Below are 20506 nucleotides of genomic sequence, written 5' to 3' on the forward strand. Positions count from 1 at the left end.
AAGACGATTAACCGAACTTCCTGGTTCTCACTGTGATCAGTTGTGATTGTCACAGCTGATAACATGGTAAAGAGCCTCCTTACCACAATTGGAGGTGTGGTGTATCACCACACCACCGATCTCTGCGTGCTTTCATGGATGCGCGACCAGCTTATCTTGAAAGACGTCATATGACGTCCAGTCAGGATAACTGAACCACTTCCCAGCCATCATTCTGCTATAGGCCAGGCAAGAAGTGGTTAAACAACAAACATGGTATACATGCCTGCTCGGTGCAATGGTTTTGCACACAGCAACCCTGATCCCTGCGCGCGCGCTCCTGAGCCCTGCTCTGTGTGTCCATTGACACACAGAATGGGGCTCAGTTTCACCCCCATTCCCTCCTCACTTGCTGTTGGAGCCATTGAGTTTGAACCAGGGGAGGGAGATAGCCGGAAGAGCAGATGCTCTTGTGCACAAACCCGCTATTGTTAGTTATCAGCCGCTATCCCAGCAAACCTTACCACTACTATAATACAGGTACATGTGCAGAAGAGACTCAGCGCAGGCACAGTAAAGTACTTCCTTCCCATCACCTGAGTAACCAAGCACACTCCACCAAGTGTTCTTCATGTGTGAGAGGGCAGTACTTATACACTGCAAACAATGGACAACAGTGACAACCATAAGTGCAGAAATAAATATTTGGCAGCTGTATTCCTTTGGATTCCATATTTTGTTCTTTTTTTCTACAGCTGCGATCATTATATTTATATAAAATGTATTCTTTACATTTAAATGTTTAATTAAAATCAACACACAAGTAGTATCTTTACTTTTAAAAAAAAATAAAAAAAAATACATAAAACATACTTATCCCATCCCAAACTATCAATGTCCTTCACAAGGCAAGAATAATAGTGAGGAGCAGGTGAAGCTTCTGATGAATTTGTGTTTTTAAGAGCAACATCCTGGAAAAAAAGAGGCATACATTGGAAAACAGTGGCCAGATTCAATAAGGAAACCTTTAAACATATCTTATATCAAACCATGAAAAACAAAACTGGTCTATAGCAGATCTAATTTTACTGGAGTCAGAGAAATCTAAAAAGGCTATCTGAACTGATTTGCTAAATACTAAATAAGCCTGGATGTATTTCTAATTTTTCTTTTTTTGTGTTTGTTAAAATGTGTAGGCCCCTTTCACATGTGTGGACTGTTCAGATCCACCTGTCAGTCTTTTAGGCGGATCTGAACAGTGGCTCCACACAGTACAACCCTATGGAGCGTCAGATATCAGCGAGGACATGTCCGCTGACATCCGATCCGCTCCACAAAATCCAGGTGGATGGAAAGCCCATTTTCCATCCGTAAGGCGGATCGGATGAAAACAGACAGGCGGTCCGTAATCATCCGATCCCCCCATAGGGGAGAGCGGACTCTGACAGGCCCATCCCTGCACAGATTGCAGAGACGGACTTGTCATCCGCCGGCTCAGCAGGGATCAATGGAGCGATCCCCGCTGAGCAAGCAGATACTAAATACGGAAAGCCCCGCGTGAAAGAGGCCTAAAGCCTAACAATGAACCGAATCACTTATGTACTTCCTCCCATTTTGTTGCTCCCAATTAAATCTACCTTTGAAAGCAGTTTGGTAAACTGTTCTAGAAAGACCAATAAAAAAAAAAAAAAAAAACCTGTTGAAATCCAGTAAGTTTGCCGGTTCCTGTGCAACTATGTAGTGTTATCAGCCCTACCCAGTTTACCCCGAAGTACAGAATGTCTCATTTCTAGATTACGGAGAAGAGGAAAGCAGGAGGTGTTCTATAGCTCTAAAAACATGCTGCCCTAAGATGTCGACACGGTCGCAATTTTGGCCAGCAAAAGACTGATGAGAGCTCTTCGTCATTAAATGCGACCGTGTGTATACTCCATCGGAATTTTGCTGGCCAAATTTCCGCCAGCAAAAGATTGAGAGCGGGTTCTCAATTTTTCAGACGGAAAAAGTTTTTATCGGAAATTTTGATTGTGTGTATGCAATTCCGACGAGCAAAAACTCACGCATGCTCAGATTCAACTACGAGATGGAAGCTATTGGCTACTGGGTATTGAACTTGCTTTTTCTAGTCCCGTCATAGGTGTTGTATGTCACCGCGTTCTTGGCGGTCGGAATTTGGCGTGACCGCGTGCATGCAAGACAGCTTGAGCGAAATCCCGTTGGAAATTCTTTGGGGAAAACCATCAGAGCTTTTTCCGACCAAAATTCTGATCAAGTGTTGCATCCACACAGGTGTCAAACTGGAATGAGTGACAGTGAAGCCGTTGCATCCCCATAGACACAAATTGGTTACCTGCACGCAAAACCTGGCAACTGGAGCCACATAAACAAGGAACTACTTCACGGGTTACAGGTGTCAGTGCCCATCTGAATGGCCTTTAGGCTCAGTTCACACTGCCGTGACCTGAAAGCCATGTGAGACTTAAAGTGCGACTTTGCCAGGCAACTTAAGAGTGACACTGAAGCAACTTTAGGGAATGCCTGTGTAAACTTCCTGTAATGTTGGATCCAAATCACATCAATTAAGATGAGGATCCAACATGGAGGCAACTTCTGTTAAAGTCGGATAGAGGTTGCCTTGAAGTAGTACAGGAACCTTTTCTAAAGTCAAAGCGACTTCACTAGTGCTAATTAACTACTTCAGCCCTGGAAGGATTTACCCCCTTAATGACTAGGCCATTTTTTGCAATACAACACTGCATTATTTTAACCGACAATTGCTCGGTTGTAATGTACGATGCTGTACCCAAATAAAATTGATGTCCTTTTTTCAACAAATAGAGCTTTCAGTTGGTGGCATTTGATCACCCCTGCGGTTATTATTTTTGCACTATAAAACACAAAAAGACCAACAATTAAAAAAAAAAAAAAAAAACGCACGCACACACACACACACACACACACACACACACACACACATTCTTTTTGCTGGAAAACATATGCAAAAAAAATAATCGAATTTCTTCATCAATTTAGGCCAATATGTATTCTTCATATTTTTGGTAAAAAAATCCCAATAAGCGTACATTGATTGTTTTGTGCAAAAGTTATAGCTTCTACAAACTATGGAATAGATTTAGGGACTTTTATTTATTTTTTTTACTAGTAATGGTGGCGATCAGCGATTTTTAGGGGAGCAGTGACAGCAATACAGTGATCAGTGCTTAAAAAAAAAAAATGCACTTACACTGTAAAAAGGACACTGGCAGGGAAGGGGTTAACATCAGGGATGATCAAAGGCTTAAAGCTGTTGTAAACCCTTGCAAACCACTTTTCACCACAGGTATACCCATGGGGAGATTGGAAGAGAACAGACAGCATGCCCGTTTTCATCAGATCTCATCCGATTTGCCAGACGGATGACTGAACGCATAGCCATATGTCTGATTTTAGTGGATTGGATGGCAGACGGACGTCCGCGGACACATCTCCACTGACATCCGCCTGCCCACAGGAGGCAATGGATGGCCCACTCGGATTCGCTTGAAAAACGGACAGGCAGTGATGAGCGGGTTTGTCGCGTGAAAGGGGCCTAAGAGAGGCCTTCAACTCAAGATATTATAAAACAGCTATAAAGACAACAACATTAGGCTTAAAGATAGACGTTATTACCATAGCACCTTTTCTAATTTTTTCTTAAATTATTTAAAAACCTTACTTTTTTTTTTAAATGTAAATGCATTAATTAAAAAATGTTTTTCAACCTCACAATCAGCAAAAAGGTACAAAAAGTACAATTTGCATAACCAAAAAGTAAACTTTTCTAAAATACTCCTCTAACTAAAAAACACCAGGATAATTATAAAAATTTGTTGCATTAAGATTCATATTAACAGTTGATTTTGTGTCAGCTATCTTTCTAAATTTCTTCCGAACAGGGAAATCCAAGCAGAGCAATGACTGTATGCTATAAATTAAAGTTTTGCTAAAATTGTTAACAAAAGCCCTAGTGGACAGTAGAAGATTCTTTGGTTTGTGATTAACAACAACTAAGTGGTATATATTAGGGAGGACTAAGCAGGCAAAATCATAAGGTCAGCAGTAAGTCTCGCAGATCTTGCTAGGAGATTGAAGCAAACAGTTATGATGCCTGGACACCAATGAGGCATCAAACCGACTCTTTTGGCCATATATTGTATGATTGATGTGTTTGCCAAATTTGGAATCAGTGATCCGTTTTATAAGGGTTTAAAAGCATCATAAACCATTTATCACACGTGAAGCTCCCATAAAATGAAATATAACATCACCTATGCCTTTCTAGGTTACTTTTTTTTTTTTAAACTGCAGGTATATTATGGGAGTCCTAATGGTCTCTGGCCTGTAGAAAATAAAAATAAAAAATTGATGTTTGCCTTAGGGCCGGTTCACACAGGGGGCGATGCGAGGCGACACGACTTGCCTCGCCGCGACCTGACAAGTCGCCCCCGTTCTGTACAATGGAACCGTTCTGAGAGGAGCGACTCGAGTTGCTCCGACTCAGAAAAAAGGTTCCTGTACTACTTTTGGGCGACCTCGGGGCGACTTGCATTGACTTCTATACAGAAGTCATTTGCAAGTCACCGCTGAGGTCGCGGCAGGTCGCGGCGAGGCAAGTCGGTGTCGCCTCGCATCGCCCCCTGTGTGAACCGGCCCTTAGCATGTCCTTTCTCAAACTAACTGCTAAATGGGAAGACCAGCCTTCAATATGTCCACCTGAGCAACCTCAATGTTGTAACAGAAGCAGCACCATCGGAATACCTTTAGCCAAGAAACATCTAATTTGACCTCCAGTTCTGTGAACAATTCTGGAAAACTTGGTGAGCCAATCTAAAAGCAGGATACACATTATACAACTGTTGGCGTTTGATTTCCTTTAGATTTACCTTCATCTATGTAGTACAAGGGCCTACCAGATTGTATACACATTGAAAGAGTTTAGGTTTGACCTCATATTATATGGTTTTGGTAAATATAAAAGAAAATTGTATAGTGTGTATCCAGTTGCACTCTACTAAACAAGTTTGCCATCCTGCAAAGTAGTAGCATCCGCACTTTTTGGGGTCATTTTAGAAAATTATAGCTGGCTCCAGCGTTTAATGCCACCAAATTACAACACCATTTGTGTTGCATTTATTAAGAACTTATACTGACCCCCCCCCCCAAGATCCATACCAGACTGTTATCCAAGCATGCAGCCTGGTGGGTCAGGAAAGGGCCTCCCCAACCATACCAGGCTACATGCCCACCCATGGATGCCAAAGTCTTTTATTAAAAAAATAAATAAAAAAAGATTTGTTCAGCTCATTCTAGTCTCCAATTATTCCAGGATAAGTTGAATTGCAACAAGAATATTGTCCTCACATGGAATAAAGATATGGAACATATGGTGTTCCTAGGTCTTGAAATTTCTAAGGAAAGAGATCACTTTAGGAGCAGTTGTTATTTTAAGCACACAGACAGGAACGGATATATCCCCTTGGATAGTTGCCATCATAAGACCTGGCTTTGTAACATTCCAAGGACACAATGTATCTGCATGAGGAGAAATTGCTCCTCAGTAACAGAGTACATGCCCCTGCCCTATAGTAAAAGAAAATCGGCTTTTCTCTTTTTTGTCTGGCTTGTACGCCTGCGGACACTGTTGAGTTTGTAGCAAAAAGTGTCATTTCTTCAGTCTTGTCACATGAAAAGATAGAATAAAATTTACAAAAACGTTAGGGGTGTACTCACTTTTGTGAGATACTATATATTATTTATTTGTTTTTTTGATAAACACTAAATAATGTATTAACACTTGAAAATCCAATAAACAACAATAAGTGAAGATAAATGTGTACAATAAAAGGCTAACAAATATCAGGGGAGATTTACGAATACTAGATTACACAGAATCTGGTGCAGCTGTGCATAGAAACCAATCAGCTTCCAGGTTTTATTGTCAAAGCTTTAAGCCGATTGGTTACCATGCACTGTTGCACCAAATTCTGTGTGTTCCAGTATTAGTAAATCTTCCCCACCCGGCCCTTAGCACAGATGTGAATTCATTGTTGTCCATAGCAATAATCAGTTCAGAGTATAAATTTATTGTAACAATCTTAAGCTCCAATACCCTCCTATATGTGATCCACCAAGAGAAATATGCTTTTAACTTCAAGATAAAATGTGACTCGAGACCACCCAGTTAAAACCCCCTTTTAACATTGGCCATAAACGTTTAGGTTTCTTTCATTCAGTGAACTAAATTAAAGAAATCTCCCGAGTTATTAATCCCTGCTGTTAGCTCCCTGTGGCTGTCAGAATACTTGAACAGTGCTTGTATCTGTTCGGCTGACAATTTTCCTTTCGCCTCCTTTGGCAAAATCAAAAAAAAAAAAAAGATTTTTGCCTAGTGGCTTCGAACAGGTCCACCTATGACGTATTCAGTACATGTATGGCCAGCTTTAGGGTGAACTCACCACCAGATAACTTTTAAACAAACAAAACAGGGTCATTAAGTACTTTTCATAATCTGAAGAATAAAATATATTTATAAAACAACTTCACTTCTTTAGGACTTCCCACCAAATTTCAGGTAATTTAAACATACAAGAGGAGAAGGTGCAATATGTTTTATTAATAAAAACAGATGTATAGTTTACATTCAAAAGGTACTATCTATTGGCAGTGGAGTGGGTTCCAATCAGAACATAGAACATCACTCACTCAACCCTACATGTTTCATCACTTCCGGGTATCTGTAGGAGCTGTACAGACCAGAGTCAGTGACCTTAGTACATTCTGGTTGAAACACACTCAACTCCTGGAAGATCAGTGAAGTGTGAGGACTGGGTGTAGTACCCAGTGTTCGGATAGCCGTGCTGAATATTTGATTGTTATAAGCACTTGTACTTTATTATACGGAACTTTATCATTATGGTTCACTTGATTTTAATTATTTACTGCAGTGGTCTCCAAACTGCGGCCTTGGGGTCAGATGTGGCCTTTTACTTGCTTTTATCTGGCCCTTGGGGCACTATTCCTCCTACCGAGACCACAATTGGGGCATAATTCTTGCCACTGACACAAAAAATGGGGACCTATTCCTCCTACCAATACCAATGATGGGCACTTTTCTGCCCACTGACATTGAAGGGACACTATTCCACCCACTGAGACCAGCAATGGGGCACTATTCCTGCCACCGATGCCAAAAATGGGGCACTATTCCTGCCACTGACACCAACAATGGGGCACTATTCCTGCCATTGACACCAACGATGGGGCACTATTTTGCCCACTGACACCAATGATGGGGTACTATTTCGCCAACTGATACCAATGATGAGGCATTATTCTTACTGATACCAGGACATTTTTTACTCTCACTGGCCACAGTCCAGCTCCCCTAAAGTCTGAGCCCAAGTTTACACTGAGCTGTGGGAATGAAGCGTACGAGTTCAGCTGAACTCATGCAATTTCACACCCGCATGTCAGTCCCAATTTCGGTGGCGATTTCACAGACACCTGTGCATGTTTCTGCACAGACGTCAATGGAAATCGCACCCCAAAATTGCAAAAAGTAGTACAGATACTACTTTTTCAAATCGGTGCCACGCTACAAATGCAGCGGCGCACTGATTAGAACAGTGACATTGCCGGCATTTGCCGCCGATTTGACATGTCAGCACAAGTCTTGGTCACTGGAGGACAAGCAGCCAGAAATCTGACCATGCTAAGATGGATGTGTTTTCATGCCTAATGTGGTCATTATGCAATGTGAAATCAGGGGGATGGTAGGACAGTTTAATTTTGTCCATTTTATATAGATAAAACACAAGCAGCTTTTTCTTCAGGTTTTGGTTATATATACAGCACAGATCACCCCGTTTTATATTCCCCTAGGATGATCATCTCATCTTGTGTGAGGCTCAGTCACCTGACTGGACATCAAAAACTGCTTTTTTAATGATAAAGATACAGTTTAAATATCCTGTTGTGGGGCATTGTGGCATTTCAAGAATGTATTGTACAGACTGTCATAACTAAAAGGTGGGTGTTCATATCTGCACGACTCCTCTTTGAATGTGTATCAAATAAATATTTAGCATCACTAGGATTACATTATATAAAACAAATTACAAAAAAAATGTTGTGAAAAGCTGAAACTCCTGCAGACAGTATCAGAAGTCAAAAATACAGTTGTGTCAGTGGTCAGGTAATCTTAGGCAATAGCACTTTAAATAAATACTCACCAATATAGACTTGAGCTCCACCATGAAGCTAGATAGATCGGAACTGTGCTGTAATCTCTGTGAAAAGAAAAATAACCTATCAAAAACATTATCCTGTTCATAGTAAAAGAAAAAAGAATCACTAAACTCACTAAAATATCTGAATCCTGCACAAGATTAAGAGGGGCAAAAGGTTGACAAGTCATATGTGGCAGAGCAAGGCATCTTTATAGAAGGCTGTCCATAGTGAACTGTAGAGCGGACAAGGACAGAGCCCCCTTTACTCTTATGCCTTGTACACACGGTCGGACATTCCAACCACAAAATCCATCCATTTTTTTCTGACAGATTTTGCCCGAAACTTGTGTTGCATACACACGGTCGGACAAAGTTGTCGGAAAATCCAATCGTTCAGAACAAGGTGACGTTCGTTGCGTACGATGGGATTATGTAGAGGCTAGTAGCCAATAGCTTTGGTCTCGTAATTTAATCTGAGCATGCGTGGCACTTTGTCCGTCGGAATTCTCTAAAAACGATTGGAAAAAGTCCAACATTTTTTTGTTGGAAAAATTTAGATCCAGCTCTCCGATAGAGCCCACACACGATCGGATTTTCCGACAACATAATCCGATCAGACCTTCTCCGACGTAATTTCCAACCGTGTGTACAGGGCATAACTCTGATATAAGCTGGAAAAACGTGGCTATTCTGTGTTTTTTAATGTTTTTGAGTCATAAGCTTTTGTAGGGGTATACTTTTGCTAAAAGAAAAACGCTACAACTGAAAAATGGGGAGAAAATAAATTAAAAAAAGGTACTGTCAAAATGCTGAAAAACTCAATCTACAGCTAACACTACTGACGTTTTTATAACGTCCAGTGTGCATGAGGCCGAAGGCTTGACATGAAGGGAGTCTCTGACAGGTGGGTGTTGGCCCATAAAACACAGTCAGTCTGTCTGATCAAAGCTCCTCCCTCAATAAGGTTTTGCTTCAGGAGACAGCAAATGTGTACAGTCACATTGGGTGTGCGTCTGTCTGTGTTCAGGTCTGTCCAGTCTATAGACAGGTGTCTTGTACAGACTGTTATCTGAAATGATGAAGTGGGATGCTGTCTTGCTGAAATAGAGACAGTGCTCTCAGAGGCAGACAGCGTGAACAGCCCAAGCTGGCAACTTCAAAGCCAGGTGGCTGAACTATTAGGCTCAGTTCACACAGGGGCAATACGACTTTCAACACGACTTTTGGAGGCAACTTGAACATGACTTGGCAGCGACTTACAACGCGACTTTAAGTTGCCCCAGGCCAGACGACTTTTGCCGTGGCCAATCAGAGAATGAGCTCTCAAGGGGGAACTCCACGCCAAAAAAAAAAAAAAAAACTGCATGGGTTCCCCCTCCAAGAGCATACCAGGCCCATAGGTCAGATATGGATTTTAAGGGGAACCCCCTACACCGAAAAAACGGCGTGGGGGTCTCCCCCAGATCCATACCAGACCCTTATCCGAGCACACTACCCAGCCGGCCAGGAAAGGGGGTGGGGACGAGCGAGCACCCCCCCCTCCTGAGCCGTACCAGGCCGCGTGCCCTCAACATGGGGGGTGCCTTGGGGAAGGGGGGGCCGCATGGCCCCCCACCCCAAAGCACCTTGTCCGCATGTTGATGAGGACAGTGGCCTCTTCCTGACAACCCTGGTGGGGTCTGCGGGCGGGGGGCTTATCGGAATCTGGGAATCCGCCACCCTTTTCTTCGGACTTCAGGGGTCTTGTCCCCCTCTTCGTTTCTTCTTGCCGGGCCACCGCGCCTTCTTCTAGCTCTTTTACAAGCGGTGGCCCGGTCTTCTGTCGCTTCCCTTTTGAGAGCTGATAATTCTCTGAGAGTCGCCTCCGTATAGACGGAGATCCGACTTGGAGGCAACCTCCATTGAAATCGATGGGTACCAGTCACCTACAAGTCGGATAGAAGTAGTACAGGAACCTTTTCTGAAGTAGGAGCCACTTCAGTAGTGTGCATTAAGACGGCTCTCATTCACTTACATTGATTTTTACATGTAGCGCGACTTAAGGCGACTAGGGGAGACCTGAAGTCGGATCCGAGTCGCCCCTGTGTGAACTGGCTCTTAGGCCTCTTTCACATGCAGGGTCCAATCAGATTTTCAGGTGGACCTGATCGGACGGTCTATTCACCCTCATGCACTGGAGGGTATAAATGGACACCAGAAGGGGATCATCCTCCGTCTAGGCAGATTGGATTGGAGGGTAGTCAGGTATAAAACAGAAAGTGAAGTCTATTTTTTCCCGAGGCCACGGATAAGGACAGAGAGCAAAGGGGGCTCTGTCCTTGTCCGCTGTACAGAAAATGAGCAGACAGGGATGGCTCATCTGCCTGCTCTGATCAGCATGGGATCAGTTGACATACCCGCTGATCTCAATGGACTCCACCCCATGTGAAATGGGCCTTATAGCATGAATGAAGGTCCAAGCAGACCAAAAATTAGCCAAGAGGATGGAGGATTTGTTTTGTGTCCTGTGTGATGTTGAACTCCTGCATGAGGGAAACCTGAATTAAAAAAGGAACTTTCTTTGAATAAACTGGTTGGAAAAGCCCCTAAACCACAAGTTGGCAAGTGTACTAGAGCTTGAAGCTTAATTTTAAAATACATTAGATAGATAGATCACTGCCAGTCAATTGTAAACATGACAGGTTTCTAATACATTTTGCAAACAATCCGGGGGGGGGGGGTTCTTCAGCAAATCAATAGTCTAGAACTCTGGTGCAACAGAAAAATAAAAATAAAAATTGGCTCACTGCTATTACACTGATCCTCCACTGGGGTGTGGGGTAACCCCGTCTGTATCAGGGGTCCTGAAGAGGAGGGTTTCACAGGTCAGCAACCTTGGCTCAGTTCCAAGCTTGTCCACCCTGATCAGACAGGTTCCAACTGTTTCCTTTTCTGGACTCTGATGCACTCAGATTAACCCCTTCAGGATCAAAGTCCCTGTAGTCAGGGTTTGCAGGTTCTTTCCCACCATCTCTCCAAACCTCTAAATTCTAGATCCCTAATGAGGACTACAAATTCAGTACTGAAAATCAGTCATCTTCTCTCTAACTGGACTCCTCTGAGTTTTCCATCCCCCTGCCCAAACTCATACATTACAAAGAAACAAAATTTGACAGCAGTCCAAGCCCTGGAAAGAGACTTCCACACAAAGCTACTGGGGTGTTGGTTACACTAATGAGCTATTGGTTTTGAAGTGTTTCTGTAGCATGTTATCAATTGGCTCATATAATAATATTCCCTCAGTGTCTCCAACAAATCTCATATGACACCTTTTTACTGAGAGACCTAAAATCCCACTGAAGAATTAACAGATCAGCCAAGGCTTGTGTGTAGATGAATGAAAATTCTAAACAATGTAATTGGGGGTCAAAAAGGCTAGCCTTGGGGGCGTGGCTACCGCACAACTGAATGGCAGTGTGATTCCCCAGCTCCGCTCCAGACACGGGAATCGAAGGCTCTAACGGCGACACCGACGCACCCAACTGGCCCGGACAGTGCCCGCAAGCATCGCCGCAGCTGCGAGATGGCCCGCAAAACGGAATGTAACAGATTTATTTTCGCCGAAAGGCCACGATCCCATCCAAGATGGCGGCGGCTCCGGGAGCAACTCTCCTTCCTCCGCGGGAAGCCCGCGATCAGCGGCATCCAGCCCAGCGCTGCAGCGCGGCCCTGACCATGATGCCCTGGAGGCCTCCACTCCTATCTCCCGCTGCCCTGCAAAATTGAAGCCTCACCTGGAGGAGGCCACAAAGCAGGGCCACTCGCTCCAGGACAGCATGGAGGACACGAGGGAGCTGGTGGACCCCTTCACAGCCTTTCCTACGACGGGTAAGCCTGTTTCTGATACCACCCTTAAGGACATGCTAGTCTCCCTCTGCAGCTCTATGCACACAGATATGCTGCAGTGTGTCACTAATTTTAAGACTGAGCTGGGAGCGATGGGGGGGGGGGGGGAGTATCCCAGATAGAGAAGAAAATGGGAGAATTTGCTGAATCCCATAACACTTTAAAAAAATGCCCACAATGACGAGTTGGAATGGCTTAGGTCAAAGGTCGCTGACCTTGAAGATAGGTCAAGACGTAACAATGTTAAGATCAGAGGTGTCCCAGAGACTGTCCAGCCTGCACAACTTCATGAATACGCAATTGATCTCATTAGAGCGTTCCTACCCTCCACGGCAGATTCAGACCTGCACGTGGACCGTATCCATAGACTGCCAAAGCCGTCACACTTGCCCGACAACATCCCAAGGGATGTTCTGATGCGGGTTCACTTTTATCAAACAAAGGAGCGAATTATGGCTGCGTTTCGTAAAAAATACAGCAGCCCCAGGAGAGATTTGAGCATATCCAGCTATTTGCGGATCTCGCTCAGTATACAATGCAAAAACGCAAGTCTCTTCTGCCAATAACTAAAGCCTTACGGAACCATAACATACTATACCGGTGGGGCTACCCGGTCAAACTGACAGTTACTCATGAGGGCACGACCTCGGTTGTTTCAGATGTGGAATCGGGTCTGGCACTGCTCAGATCCCTGGACATCCTGCCTGAACACCCACCTATAGCTCCCCCTCTTTAAACCAACCCGGGCAACAGCTTCGACTAGCTAACGGTGTCGCGGAAGAAACACAACAGTCAGCGCAAACCTAAAGCACCTAAATACAAAAGCTAAGCTTATTATGCCTATTTCGGTTCCTTGGTTCTGGAGTTCTCAGTTGTAAATTTTTACACCCCTTTACGAAATGGGCAGAAGCTCTGCCCTCAAGTTCAAATTTGCGTATGACTATATACTACGGTATTTGTTTTTTTATAGACCAAACCTAACCTTCTACCATCTAAACAGCACTACTAACATCAAAGCGGATTCCATTGTCCCTTGCAGTCTCAACCTGTGACACCAGCGCTTGCTGTCCTGGCAAACAACGTCTGAGACCAGGTATGACTCTTGTTTTTTTGACACCCTATACACATGGCAGTTAAAATAGTATCATTTAATGTGAACAGACTCAACCATCCAGCTAAGAGGTCAGCAGTGTGGAAGGAAGCACTCAAGCTGCAAGCGGATGTTCTATGTCTGCAGGAGACCCACTTTCTGTCTGGTAGTGCCCCAAGATTCCAACATAGGAACTTTACCCATGTCTTCACAGCCTCAGCCCCATCCAAGCGAAAAGGAGTGCTTATAGCTGTCAGAGACACTGTGACTTTCGTCATGACTGAAATTCTCACTGATCCAGAGGGTAGATTTTTAATACTACTTGGAGAAGTAAACAACAAGCCTTTCACCATTGTCAATTTGTATGCCCCCAATTCGCATCAACTCAGATTTCTGAGAAGACTCTACAACAAAGTATCCTTAATTAAGAAGGGCTCGCTGATAATTTGTGGAGACCACAATGTCACAGTAGATCATACCATGGATACTACCTCCAGGGCCAGGAGGCCTCCGCCTACTCTCCAACCTCTTTTGAATTCCGAGGACATCTACGACATCTGGAGATGCCAACATGCAAATGAAAAAGATTATTCCTATCACTCGGCCAGACATAACTCTTACTCTAGAATTGATCTGATCTTGGAAGACAAATCGCTCCTGCAGGCAGTGTCCTCCTCCACCATTCATGACATGGTCTGACCATGCCCCTGTTTCAGTTACGGTGGTGGAGGGGCAAACGCCAAGCCCTGCCTACATTTGGAGAGCGAACTCTCGAATATTTCACAATCCCTCTCATGTGAAGTATCTGGAAAAAAGCCTATCGGTTTTTTTTTGCCGTCAACACTGACTCTGTGTCTGACCCCAATATTCTTTGGTGTGCCCATAAGGCTTTTGTTAGGGGCCTGCTCCTACAACTATGCTCAAGGGAGAAGAGGCGGAGGACACAAAGACTAGACTTACTTATCAAAGAAATTAAAACATTAGAGGCACGCTCAAACGGGCCAAAAGCTGTCACAGCTGCGTTTCGATCTCAGGCTCCTACTTATACAACAATAGGACAAACATATACAATATCTGAAACTGTCCCATTACTCTTCTGGTAACCGTGCAGGTAAATTCCTAGCACAAAGGCTTAAATCTGCCAGGACCAAATCCAAAAGTGCTTACCTTTTGAATCCCTCGGGGAGTGGCAAAATCTTTCATCCTAAAGAAATAGCGAACTCATTTGCCAACTACTACTCCTCATTGTATAACCTAGCTAATGATAGGGACACCCCCCAACCGACTGAACAGAGCATACAAACCTTCCTAGCTAAAATTAAATTAAACTTCCCTCCCTGTCACAGGCACAACTTGAAACCCTTAATGCTCCTGTTTCGGAGCCTGAGATCGAGAGGGCAATACGTAATCTCCTTTTGGGCAAATCTCCAGGCCCAGATGGCCTGGCCAATGATTACTATAAAACATTTCAATCTAACTTAACTCCAACCCTGCAAAAGGTCTACCCTGCTGCAATGTCGTCCGCCTCGTTTCCCCCTAAAATGCTGAAGGCATTTGTGGTGACCATCCCGAAACCGGGCAAGGAACCCATGACTCCTTCCAACTTTAGACCGATATCTCTGCTCAACACTGACGTCAAAGTGTATGCAAAAATTATAGCCCATAGGTTGCTCCCTATTCTTCCTTCTCTCATAGGATCCCGACCAATCTGGCTTTATGTCAGGGAGACAGGCCTCTGACGCCACAAGAAGAGTCCTCAATATTATGCAGTATGCACAAACCTGTTGGATGCCTTCTCTGCTCCTCTCTTTGGATGCGGAGAAGGCGTTCGACAGGATACACTGGGGCTACATGAGACAGGCCCTGTTGAAGTTTGGCTATTCTGGACCCATTCTGTCTGCCATCCTGGCCCTGTATTAATCTCCTTGTGCTCAGGTCTTCACATCTAATACCCTCTCTAATACCTTCACCATATCTAACGGTACACGACAGGGTTTCCCCCTCTCCCCCTCTATTTTTAATTTACTGATTGAACCCTTGGCGGAGAGAATTAGATCCCATCCCAATGTCCAAATTTGGACAACAAAACACGCAACTGTGCTGGAGAGGATGTGGAGCAACAGGTAATTTGCTCCACATGTTCTGGGCCTGAAAACATCTGACCAGTTACTGGAACTCTGTTTTCCGCTCCATCTCAACCATAACGGGCATCCTGACCAAACCTAACCCTGGCCTTGCAATATTGAACCTAGGCATTGAATCCTTCCCTCCGGAATTTAGAACGGTGATTACTCATATCCTTCTGGTTGCAAGAACCCTAATCGCCAGTCACTGGAAAGATGATAGAGCCCCAAATGCCTCAGAGGTCCTCACTAAAACCCAAGTTCACTATGCCTATGAATCTCTGCTGGCAGGCAGAAATGGTAACATTAAACAATTTGACAAGCACTGGAAAATTTGGGTATTGTGGCTTCACAGTGATTAATGAAGTAAATGTTTATCTGGCATCACTGCTTTCTCTCTGTTCTAACTGACCCTAACCCAGGATGTTAGTCGGACCATACCCCCACCTACCCCTCTCCCCTACCCCCCCTTCCCTTCTCTTCCCCTTACTATAATGTTAAAATGCTTTCCTCTTACTTTTTCAGAAATGTTTAACAGTATTGTACATTATCTCACACTGATGACATGATGTCTAAGTATTTTATGTTGTAATGTAATTTCTTGTGCATTCAGTATCTCTGTGTTTACGACTCTTTGTACAAATGAAAAAAGGAATGCTGTTTTCTGTGACCTGTTTAACCCAATAAAAACTATTTAAACAAAAAAAGGCTAGCCCTAAGGCTTGGGCTCTGCATAAAGGGGCGAGATGGGTAGAAGGTAAGAATTCAGGCAGTGGATATGAGCTTATCAGCTTACTAAAAAACAAACTTTGTATATGATGAAATGGGTGTGCGGAGAGTTGCCATGTTGAAGTTGCTAAACTCATGCATTTCTTGTAACAATAAGGATCAAGTGTAAGGCAAAATAAATGAAACAAACATACTTAAACTTACCTGTTTTACAACATTCTGATATCCATGCAGAGCTTTTGTTAACTGCCAACTGCATTCCAATCTATCAGTAAAAAACAATCAAATTAAGTACCAAATAATTCAACAGTTTTCCACATTTTGCTGCTTTTTTAGGACATATGAAACGTGTTTCTACAATATAATGGAAAAAAAGAAATCTGAAAAAGGAGAGACATGGGCCCCCCCCCCCATTGCTGCTTCTCATTCTGCAAACGCTAGTTGCTTGGCTGTCATGTTTACCCATTAAGCAGCCATCAGAACATGGGTACACTTTAGTCATAAAGGGATGGACATGGTCAGCAATAATACTCAGGTAGGCCGTGGCATTTGAACAATGCTCAATTGGTACTAAGGGGACCAAAGTGTGCCAAGAAAATATCCCCCACACAATTACACCACCACCACCATCCTTAACTGTTGATTCAAGGTAGGATGGATCCATGTTTTCATGTTTATGCCAAATTCTGACCCTACCATCTGAAATCGAGACTCATCAGACCAGGCAACGTTTTTCAATATTCTATTGTTCAATTTTGGTGAGCCTGTGCAAACTGTAGCCTCAGTTTATTGTTCTGAGCTGACAGGAGTGGCACTCTGTCTGATCTTCAGCTGCTGTATCCCATCTGCTTCAAGGTTCAATGTGTTGTGCATTCAGAGATGGTATCCTGCATACCTTCATTGTAATTATTTGAGTTACTGTTGCTTTTCTATCATCTCAAACCAGTCTGTCCATTCACCTCCTTCTCTTGACATCAACAAGGCATTTTTGTCCACACAACTTCCGCTCACTGGATATTTTCTCTTTTTCTGACCATCCTCTGTAAACCTTGGAGATGGTTGTGCATGCAACTCCCAGTAGATCAGCAGCTTCTGAAATACTCAAACCAGCCCGTCTGTCACCAACAACCATACCACGTTCAAAGTCACCTTTTTTTTTCTTTTTTTTACCCATTCTGATGCTCAGTTTGAACTTCACCACATGACATTTAAAAAAGTATTGGTAATCAGTATCGGCGAGTACTTGAAAAAAAAAAAAAAAAAAAAGTATTGGTACTTGTACTAAGTTTTAAAAAAGTGGTATTGGTGCAACCCTAATTCAAAGTAATGATAAAAAGTGTCCTGTGCAAAGAATTCATCCAAATATAAAGTGCAAAAAAAGTCTTTGTGCAAAATGTGTAAGAAGGAACACCCGTCTTTCACCCTCAATAGTACTAAAATACTCACCAAGGAGACTGGCTGGTAAACTAAAAAAGCAGCAAACTCACAGACAGAACCAACATTAGACCAGCAAAGATTCCTGTAGAGCGTCACAGCGAATCTCGTGAAATGATCTTGAATAGTAATAATTAATGGACCCATTAAAAAGGTATAAAACTTCTATATTATCTTTAAACCACAATCATCATAAACTTGCATAAATAGTGCCACAACTGACACTAGTGTAGCACATTCAATCCCATCACCTGACCGGATGTAGCTGTGGCTTCCAGGCTTGGAGCACGGACCTGGTGTGTGGTGAGGTCACTTCCAAAGGCCAACCCTACACATTTCATCTTCATACATCCTCTGTCCATGCCTGTAGCCTAGAAGCCAGGGTTGGAGCACTTTAGTTTTTTTTTTTCCACTTGACTGCATATATGCACTTTTTTATATGTTTTCATTAGGGTTGCATCGATATTGGTGCCGATACCGGGCATTTGGAGTACCTCGGGATGATCAGCACGAATCTCCGACCTTCTTGTATAGCTTTTCTGACGGCCACTTCTCCTGACCTCCCTCCTGCGCCTGTCAGGGAGATTGGTGCTTGTAACTCCCCCCCCTTCCGTACCAATCACCCCCGGCTGTCACCCTCTGTGCTTTCTGGGTCCCCCTCTGTGCTCCATGTGTTCTCCTTCCGAGTCCCAATGCGTTTCGTCTTCTGGGTCCCTCCCCTGCGTCCTCCCCGTCTTTCTGTGTCCTCCTCTGGTCCCCCCTGTCCCAGATCTCAGGATGGAGAGCGGAGGAAGAAGCCGGTAAATCTGTAATTTAATGACAATAATAATGTTAAACATCTCTAGCAACATTTAGAACATGTCCTATGTGTAGTCCCTGCAGTTTGTGTTAAAATATTTGAAGAGTAACCGATGTCAGAAGCAGATGCTTCCATGTCATCTGTGGGCATCTGAAGGCCTCTTCGCTTGATTTCCGGGATTCGGTGCAGTTGGCTACCCAGCATGCATCTCCCGATCTTGCACCTGCGCACTGTGCTTCTCTTTCTCTTCCCAACAGGTTGCCATAACAATGGCAGAGGCTGATGTTCCTTCCCTAATGCTATAGCAACCTGTCAATCATGACATCCCTGTCAACTCTTTTGCAACATTTCTGGTCTGGAAAGAACTCAAAATTTCATCACTAAGCGATTCACAAGGACTCCTGCAATGCAGGACACCGCTACCCCAGGAGTCCTTGGAAATCACCTAGCGACGTAAGCGCCTAGGCGGCCATAGCCAGAGGTGCTGCAGAAGAAAAGTGGAAAAAAAATAATCTACATTTATTATAGCATTCTGGATGAGCATGAGTGCAATTGGACCTTCAAAAGACGAAACAAAAGAATTCCACTTTAAAAATGCCTCTCTATGTTATTCTATGTGTCCATGCACAAGGACTTTTAGGAGCTTTCAGTGGCATAGGTGTTTTCAAGCTTAAAAAATGTCTGATGCAGATAAAACACATGTTAACTCTGCATACAGTGCTAAGTCACATCAAGAGAGTTTTTAAGCTGTGGAAACCCTGACACTACATCTTCAACCAACACCCCATGACACCACTCATATTCTACTGTGCTACAGACCACCAGGACCAAAGTCCAATCTTCTTTCACCCCTCACGGAATCCTTCGCAATGCACACCCTAAAATTCTAAAATTTCCTGGCACTCTGAGATTTCAACCTTTGGGCAAACGAGCCCAAAGACCCCATCGCGACTGCCTGCATAAATCAACTAGAAGAACTGGGTCTCCAGCAACTGATAAAAGACTCCCACGCATGGGTCAGGACACACCCTGGACCTCATTTTCAAAACAGAACATTGACGTCAACATACTCGACAACATAACACTGCCATGGACGGATCACCACGCCATCAAATTCAAAATCGCTACCAACATCAACGAAAAACAGAATCCTGTAACAACAACGCACTGGACCAGATCGCATAAAAAAACTGTACTCCGAATCCTTCAAAACCACTCTGTCCAACAAGATATCTACAATAACCTTAAACCACTCTACGGAGGAAACACTCCCTGAACAGGGCATTACTGCAATCAGCAGACTCGGTAGCTCCAAAACGCAGGCCTCTCATCAGGAAGAAAAACTCTGGATGGTTTAATAGACTTAGTTCTGCTTCCACTCCTGCTCGGAGTGCGAAAGGTACTGTCCGAGCCTTGCAGAAGTTTCAGCTTGAGTCTCACACAGTTATGCTTTATTTTCCCCAACTGGTCATCAAAGATCTTTGGGAACCACTGCTTCAGGGACACCACCCATCCCTCATTATCTTCTAATGGAATTGTCACAGTGTTACAGGGATTTATGGCGATGTCTGGCATACCAAAGTGAGCAATCCAGTCTCTCCCAAAGAGAGGGGGGTCCCCCATTTTCTAATATATATAATGGCAGTCTCTTTGTCTGACCCTTGTACAGTACCTGCACTTTTGCATAACCCAGTGGGTGGAGTATCTGCTTTGAGTATGTCTGCAGTTTGATTGGCATTGGGCAGACAGTTGTTCGGGTCTGAAGTTGTCTCCATTGTTTCTGAGTGATAACTGAAACTGCTGCTCCTGTGTCTACATCCATCTTTAGTTTCTTTCCCTCAACGGTTACCTCTACAGTCATTGCAGAGGGTGCTGAATGCATATGATGTATGTCTAATCTGTGGAGCACTTCCTCATCCTCGGACTCAGATGATGATGTATATTTTCCCACCATATATATGTCTTTGTCTTTGGGTACAGAGGTTGTTTATCTCGCACCTTCTTGCTCCGGCAAACTCGTTTCAGATGGCCCGTTTTACCACAATTATGACAAGTCTGATCCTTAAACCAGCAGACTTTGTGATCGTGGTCTGTATTCCCACAACGGTAGCAAGCTGACCCCCAGCTTGGTGGAGGTCTGTATTTCCAGTTTGCAACTGTGGGCTTGACTGCTGTTCTGAAAACTTCCTGTTTTACCTCT

The 20506-nt window shown here is 43.7% G+C and overlaps 1 protein-coding gene across 1 annotated transcript in view; it reads right to left on the minus strand.

Moving 5' to 3' along the window:
* Positions 1-20506, minus strand: part of FANCL (FA complementation group L) — a 188751-nt gene that overhangs the window by 132286 nt on the left and 35959 nt on the right. The window contains exons 3-5 of the mRNA XM_077486052.1: positions 16278-16338; positions 8250-8306; positions 853-950 (exon numbers count right to left, since the gene is read on the minus strand). Coding sequence (XP_077342178.1) covers positions 853-950; positions 8250-8306; positions 16278-16338 — 216 coding nt within the window. The remainder of the gene's footprint in view (positions 1-852; positions 951-8249; positions 8307-16277; positions 16339-20506) is intronic.

Source organism: Lithobates pipiens, unplaced genomic scaffold (genome assembly GCF_037356315.1).
Source record: "Lithobates pipiens isolate NorthernLeopardFrog02 unplaced genomic scaffold, aLitPip1_a1.2 Scaffold_18, whole genome shotgun sequence".
NCBI classification, from domain to species: domain Eukaryota; kingdom Metazoa; phylum Chordata; class Amphibia; order Anura; family Ranidae; genus Lithobates; species Lithobates pipiens.